The sequence below is a fragment of the Lentinus tigrinus genome (assembly GCF_003813185.1).
Source record: "Lentinus tigrinus ALCF2SS1-7 unplaced genomic scaffold L226scaffold_7, whole genome shotgun sequence".
In the NCBI taxonomy this organism is placed as follows: Eukaryota; Fungi; Basidiomycota; class Agaricomycetes; order Polyporales; family Polyporaceae; genus Lentinus; species Lentinus tigrinus.
This window is the reverse complement of record NW_027137916.1, coordinates 547,675-554,830: the sequence shown is the minus strand read 5'-3', so window position 1 is coordinate 554,830 and position 7,156 is coordinate 547,675. Positions and strand designations below refer to the sequence as shown.

Below are 7,156 nucleotides of genomic sequence, written 5' to 3'. Positions count from 1 at the left end.
TCCCGGCGTGCTCACTGAACCTGCGCCGTACGTGAGCATGCGGTCCCTGTGAGGTGTCTAGATGCAGCCGATATCGCATCGGGCAACACCTCACCGGACCACCCTGCACGCGAAGCGCTGTCTCTCCTCTCGGAAGATGCTGAGCGTGCGGTCCGTGTGGGCGAAGCAACCGATTCTACATCGGTGCGGCAGCCCTCCGGACGACCCCTCCCAAGCGCAGGACGCAAGAGCACGCGTTTCTTGTGGGAGGTTACGAACTTGGAAACCAAGCACGCGTATGTGTTCTTCACCCGCTCTGAAGCTGACCATTTTCGTTTTTTGTTTCTATGCGCTTGCATGCGAGCACCCAAAGATGATAGCCGGGGCGACGCTGTACGCCGAAAGTCCCGTGCGTACCGTCGCCCTCGGTCTGGGTTGCATAACTTGAAGCGCATGCAAGCGTGAAGACGGGCACACTGAAGACGTCGCTCGGTGAGTTGCGCGCGTTCGTTGTACACGTAGACGTTGTTGACCGACTCTCGCTCAGGATGGACCACACATATGGAGTTGAAGTTGATGGAAAACGTTGGCTCTGCTGTGCAATGTGCGCCAATCATGTTCAGGAACTCCTCGTCACGACTCGAGGGGCCTGTGTGGGTTGCATAGTACGGGCCAGCGTAAAATGGGCGACATTGGAAGAGGAAGACAAGTGGCTAGTGGGTTCTCCAGAAAAAGTACGTCGATTTAATCGTATGCTCTCGTCCCTGCGCTGACGAGACACTCTGGCAGGAGCTGTGGAGTCCACGGACAGTCGACGCCGCTCGGAGGACTCTGGAAGCGAGACCCCGAGTCAAGAACGGCCCCGAGGTACGGTCGTCTGCTCCGATTGGGGTGCGGACGTTCCTGGCGCAGGCCTCTTCGTGGCCCTCGGGATTAGTACCTGCTCGCGTGGGGAAGCTAACGTGCGCCGAAAGTGAGTAAATACGGTGATTTTGCATCCGCCGTATGTACGTAGCTGTAGTGCTGTTACGCTGTTCTGCGACTGCGAATGCTGATTACATACACTAAATTTGCCTGATCCTTATTCGCTGCGAGCGCGTTCAAATGATCCTGCTCGCGCAGGGCAGCGCTCCATCTATCCGCGAAATGGGCTGTAGCTTGAGTATACGTGGTGTGGGTCGCGCTGCGTGTTATCCGGTCAGCTGTCGCGATCGTGCTCGGAAGGAACGGCACGATGCGGGAATCGGGGCTACTGCAACTGGATCCAAGTCCGCCGTGCGAGTATGGACAAGGCTCCCAGACACTGCTCATCGTTGCGTGTAAGAAACGCTTTCAGGATACCGGCCGATGTCATGACTTGCCTCTCCCCATGCACTCTGTCCGCGCGAGTGCGCTACGATATATGAAGTATGAGATGCATTCGTCATCTGGGATTGCGGCGAGCAGTACTCGTACACACATCTCCAGCCTGTCTAGCTATCCAACATGACCAGAATGTCGGGCCCCTGATAATTGATAATTAATGATAGATTGACAACCCCCACGTTCGAAGCCAGCTCGTCTATAGCTGCGACTTGAGGAACTGTCCTGAGAACGGGTCGTGTACCCGCGCTCGTTCATCGGCAAGTAGAACGTGTCCTCCTGCGGCGCGTTCAACGGGATGTTCTCGCGCAGGCGGTACACCAGGTCGGGCTGCAGCGCAAATCCCTCCCTCATCAGCAACTCGATCCAACTGAACGTGATAACGGACAGGAACACGGAGAGAGCGGAGGGAGAACTCACGTTAGCGAGGAACGGACGACCGAAGCTGACGAACTGGTCGGTCTCCTCTGCGACCTTGAGCGCGGACTCGCGGTCGTACGCGCCGGTCGTGATGACTGTCCGGGACGACCAGAGCTTGTAATGAAGTCCGGGTCGACCTGTTGCGTCCCAGGTCAGCTCACACACGCCCAGAGCTATCTACGAGAGTGGGCGCAGTGGAAGCCCGAGGAGGACGCACCAACTTGTCCTCGGGCATCGCGCTCAGGCGTGCGTTGGGCGTGACGGTGTGGATGTACGCGAGGTCGAGGTGCTTCTGCTTGAACTGCTCGAGGACGTAGGTGAAATGCGGCACCGGGTTCTTCATGCGCATATCTGTACGGCGTGTACATCACATCTCGTCAGCGCCCCCGCTCGCGCAGCACCACTACCACCAAGCAAAGCACGAACCTTGGTACCCATTAAACGGGCTCAACCTAATCGCCGTCCTCTTCGGCCCCACAGCAGCAACGACGGCGTCGACGATCTCAGGCGCGGAGTGTGTGCGGTTCTCGACAGACCCACCATACTCGTCCGTGAGCGCGTTCGACACGTCCTGGAGGAACTGGTCGATGAGATACCCGTTCGCGCCGAGGACCGCGTTCCGCGCGGCCGTCCCGTACCACTCGACGTACTGCTTGATCTCTGTGCAGTGTCAACGTACATAACGTACATTGTGAGCGCAGTCCATACCAATTCCACGGTCACAGGGCGACGATGTATTTGTGTGCTCACCATCCTTGGTCAACTCGCGTGGGACGTCGTTCGGGATTGTGCTGAGCGCGATCGGGAATGCGAAAGGTACGGGTAGTCCGGGCTCTCCTGCTCCAGGGCGGCGGGGCGTGCTACGCGTCCGAGCGCCCACAGCTGCATGTAGATATACGAGCCCACGGCATGGACGGCGTCGGTGACCTGTGCGCAATGAGCACCTTCACTGTCAATAGACAAGCAAGTGGCGAGCGCGCACCTTCTTCCACGCAGCGATCTACTCCTCGCTCCATATCCCAGAGGCGTTGGGCATGCCGCTCGCCTGCGGCGCGATGTAGGTGACCTCGGAGATGAGGAGCGTGCCCGGGTAGCTCGCGCGCTGCTTGTAGTACTCGACCATGAAATCGGTCGGGAAGTGGGCGCTGTTCGCGCGGAAACGCGTGAGCGTGGCAAGGACGATGCGGTTGCTGAGCTTGAGGTTTCCAACCTTGGCGGGCTGGAAGAGCCTGGGGACGGAAGACATGGCGAGTCGCAAGTGAGTGGTTGGGTATCGGTTGTGGTCGCGGTGCAGTGATGGAGGCCCGGTACTAGTACTGCAGACCTGGTGGGTATCTTGTGTATCTTCCCGCTTTCTGAAGGCAGTCTTTATATATCTCCCGTTACGTGCACGCACTGTGCAGATGGCGAGGCTTAGCGACGAGGAGCCTGCTGATATCAGGCTGCGCGACCAAGTCTTGCGTGCAACGTTCCGATATTTTGCTGACAACGCAGGAAGGCCATTTCCGTGAATTACTACCAGTGCAAAAGGCCCGTCGCATCGGCTCTGGCAGTGGACATTCGAGAATTGTAGTGATGACTAACGCGAGAACAGAGTAAGTAGATGTTTGGCAGAGATAATATATGTCTCGCTGCTAGCACACCTCCACATGTCTCTCTAAATCTCCTTCCATCTGTCAATCTTCTGATTAATTGCGTTTGCATCGAGCTGGGAGGATATACTGCGCTGAGGATGAGGGGAAGCAGGACAAGGAGTTGTACGCGCCCGTAAGCGTCCTCCGGCGTTTCCACTTCCATACCGGGCACCTACACCGCGGCTATGTCCGAGTCAGTGTGACCGACCTCTGGCACCTCGCAACCGGTACTGTAAAACCTTCCTCCTCGAACAGACCGCAGGGGTCTGGCAGAATGCGTTTGTGCTCGAATCTTATCTCTCCAAATGGACTAGCGCTCTAGATTCCTGGCGTCTCTCACTGGCATCAATCATCTTCGAGGTTCGGAGCCACTTGACAACCACGCAGGTGAACTAGTTACTATTGGGTTGCGACATGATCCTATATGCACGAATCTTGTTTCAAAGCTGGCAGCAGGAAGAACAAAGTCTTGTGTGAGGATTCGGGACTTTACGGTGGCCACTTCCAAGGCAAGTGTCTATTTGACTACAAGCGGCGACCACGTTGCTCACCATGCACAGGACCTTTGACTGCTGAGGCACCTTCCCGGACTGCGGTGCTGTACCGTACATCGAGCAACAAAGAAGCTTTAGGGGTCGAGAAGTTGAACTTACCCGTTCTCACTGTGCCCGAGCACTGCCGGAACTGGCAGGCGGTGCCTCACGCCAAGTTTAAACTATACTACAGCGTCATCATTGAGCGGACAGCGGGGTGGGAGAGAAAAGAGGCTTCCATCGCGAACTCTAGCTGCGCCGTACTCTTAACTTGGCTTCTTCGTCGCTCTGTGCAATGCACAGTGCTGCAGTTCGCTATCCGTTCAATGGGCATGGGGCAGGTACAGAAGCGAAGCAATGAGTCCTACAGAAAGAGTAGAACAAGTGGTCGGGCGGCCTCCCCTAGCCACGGCCCGCCACAGTGTTATTCATAGGTGAGGCAGTATCTACCGACACCGTCTATCATCTATCATGTTTCTCACCACGTCCACACAGGGGCAGAAAGATGGAAGGCGTGCGAGATACCCGCACCTCTTCCGACCTCGTTGGTAAGGTATAGATGCCTGAGCCTGACTTGCGTCCTCCTCTTCACCGTACTGCTTGGACTCACGCTCATTACAGGTTACGTGCTGGACACGTCACAAGTCCTCCGCTATGCCAGTAGATACGTCTTGGAGTGGGTGCGTTAGTTGATTGTCCCTCCGTGGAGTACCGGCTGATGACCCCTTAGTGCGCAGACCGACTTCGTCGTCCGCTCCTTATCCGCTATAGCTTTCGGTGAGTCCCTCGCGGCTCGTCTCACCCCCTGTTAGTCCCGGATGCTCATGACTACTCTCCTACGCAGCCCTGCTATACTACGATTACGCTCTCACCTTCGGTGCGGAAGTCGAGCGGTTCTGGCGATTCAGAAAGGGACGCCCGTCCTGGGGCACCATCGGATTCTTCCTGAACAGGTACCTGTCGATACTGGGACACATTCCCGTCATCTTGGAGTTCTTTGGCTCTGAAGCATATTCTGTGAGTGCGTATGAACCTTGGTGCACCGTTTGCAGACTGACGAGCTCTCGCACTGGCAGGTGTGAGCCAATGCAAATCCTCTACTTCCCCCACTTCGACAACGGCTCACTCGCCCGCAGTTCTTTGCTCCTCCAGGTGTATCATCAGATGCTGGCGGGCGTCGCTCAACTCATCATTGTCGGTATGCATATTCACATCTGGATCTGGACACGTCTGACTCCGTGGCTGTCTCCTATCATAGCTCTGCAGATCTCGAGGGTATATGCGCTATATAGCGGTAGTCGAAAGGTGCTGTGCACCTTAATCTGCCTATCCATCGTGGTCTTCGCAATCAGTGGCGTAAGTCTAGTAGAAACTCATGTGCAGAGGTGGTGTTGACTCGTGATTCGGCACCAGTGGGCCATTCGTGACACTTGGCAAACGCAGTGTTCCACGGTGGCGGACCGGCCTAACGGTACGCAGACAAACTGCGATATAGAGGCGTCGCGGACTGAGTGAGTGGATGGCGTTATCTACACTGTTCTCTCCGTTATTGACGCCATCTGCAGAGGGCGCTGTGAGCATCCGGTATCCTAAAAGGATGGCTCTGGACTTATCGTGTTGCTCGATGCAGCTCTCGCGGTGGTCTGGGCCAGTATGCTGGTCTTCGATATCGCGATCTTTGGATGCACTCTTCGTCGGGTGCTACAAGTCAGAGATGGAGAAAGGTGGACAGGAAGCCTGTTCACTTTGATGCTACGAGATGGTGAGCTCGAACGGTACCATACATGGCTCTGCAGACCTAACAGGTGATTGCAGGCGCGATCTACTTCGGGTACGGCATGTACTCTTCTCGAGCTCAATTGAAGACTCACCAGAACTGTTGACGTAGTGTCCTGTTGTTGTGCCATCTAGCCAACATCTTGGTGTGCATGGTACGATCCTTCTTCTCCGCATATGTAGGTCGCTTGCTGACCATTGCACTAGCTCGCAGAGGTAAGACCACAATGCTGCACCGCACTTGTCTTTACAACCAGCTGAACATGCCTCCCCGCAGCCCGCGTACAAGGATCCAAGCGTTACCATCACCACCGTGTAAGCACAGCATCGTCACTGCGAGCTCTTCGTGGAATCCCTTCCTGACCAGCATACCGTATCGCTCCACAGGGTCGCGACCATGCTCATCTCTCGCCTCATGCTGAACATCCGCGATCCGGACCTGCGCACGCGGCACTTACATCTGACATCTGGCAATAGCGCGGTTTGACCCGTTGGTACTACTTAATGTCCCTGGGGGAATACAGTGACAACATCGCTTATGATTACCATAATCAGTCGCAGGTGATAGGATGGTGAGCCAAGTCCTGTAAGTGCGTTCTTACGGGCCCGAACTGAGGCCCGACAAATGACTCACTTCTCGAGAGGTAATTGTCTCATCACGGTGCGTAGAAGCAGATTGCTGTATGCGTGGGAGGCTGACGGTCGTCGACACCACCCGGATGTCGGTCCCCCATTTCAAACTTCCATCGAATCTCAGAATACCGTGTGGAAGGCAGTCCAGCTCGAAAGCCATCCGCGACTGCGCTCATGCGGTGGGATCCACGCTAACATACTCGGGCCGCAACCATACCGCCGACGATTTCGAGGACGAGCCACGCAACTCTACCCCTTGCATCCCGCTGGGCCCAGACTGCTACTCGCAGAACTCCGCTTGCGTTCAGTATTGGGGGAGTCTTGGCAGTGATATCGATGGTCGCACGTACGCGCAGCTGGACAATAGGGCCGCCCGGATCCTTGGATTCCTCGTGTCGAAATCCGAGGGTTGCTTCCGAGAACAAGGGACTAGTACACGAATATGGGCAAGAAAGGTGAGGCCGCCCACTTGAACAAACACGACACAAACAAGACGAGGGCTCTTCCTCTCTACCGACGATGCTTGAGTTCGCTGTGACAATCCACCCGCAGATGAAGGAGTTCGCGACAACAAACGTCTCGCAGACTCGGATGTGCAGGCTGAGGCCTCACCAGTGTATTCAGGTGCGGCTGCACGACAACTCCTCGAGTCTTCAAGATGCTATCGACTGGCCGCCCTATGAAACTCCGCTGATTATCGCGCGGTCATCCACCACAAGAAGCGGGCCAGAAGCAGCTGGCCCTTGCCTTACGCCTTTCTTGGCAAGAGCGCCCAGGACCCGAACAAAAGCCCAAAGCGTTCCTTGTTCGCCTTCTGCG

The 7,156-nt window shown here is 56.1% G+C and overlaps 2 protein-coding genes across 2 annotated transcripts; one reads left to right on the top strand and one right to left on the bottom strand.

Annotated features, from left to right (window-relative positions):
- Positions 1 to 1,440: 1,440 nt before the first annotated feature.
- On the bottom strand, positions 1,441 to 3,007 carry L226DRAFT_559155 (NADH:flavin oxidoreductase/NADH oxidase; the record flags this gene model as incomplete). The annotated part of the gene is made up of 7 exons (XM_067683282.1): positions 1,441 to 1,671; positions 1,762 to 1,898; positions 1,923 to 1,938; positions 1,979 to 2,112; positions 2,188 to 2,421; positions 2,512 to 2,621; positions 2,766 to 3,007. 7 exons carry the CDS (start codon positions 3,005 to 3,007, stop codon positions 1,456 to 1,458), a joined length of 1,089 nt encoding a protein of 362 aa, XP_067537550.1. The 3' UTR covers positions 1,441 to 1,455.
- Positions 3,008 to 4,433: 1,426 nt separating this feature from the next.
- On the top strand, positions 4,434 to 6,220 carry L226DRAFT_559154 (uncharacterized protein). Its single transcript, XM_067683281.1, has 15 exons — positions 4,434 to 4,476; positions 4,550 to 4,608; positions 4,659 to 4,705; positions 4,773 to 4,945; positions 4,981 to 5,004; positions 5,093 to 5,126; positions 5,187 to 5,284; positions 5,342 to 5,439; positions 5,494 to 5,501; positions 5,559 to 5,690; positions 5,744 to 5,759; positions 5,817 to 5,859; positions 5,912 to 5,920; positions 5,982 to 6,019; positions 6,092 to 6,220. The coding sequence occupies exons 2-15, from the start codon at positions 4,583 to 4,585 to the stop codon at positions 6,189 to 6,191; spliced, it is 846 nt and encodes a 281-aa protein (XP_067537549.1). The 5' UTR covers positions 4,434 to 4,476; positions 4,550 to 4,582; the 3' UTR covers positions 6,192 to 6,220.
- The last annotated feature ends 936 nt before the right edge of the window (positions 6,221 to 7,156 follow it).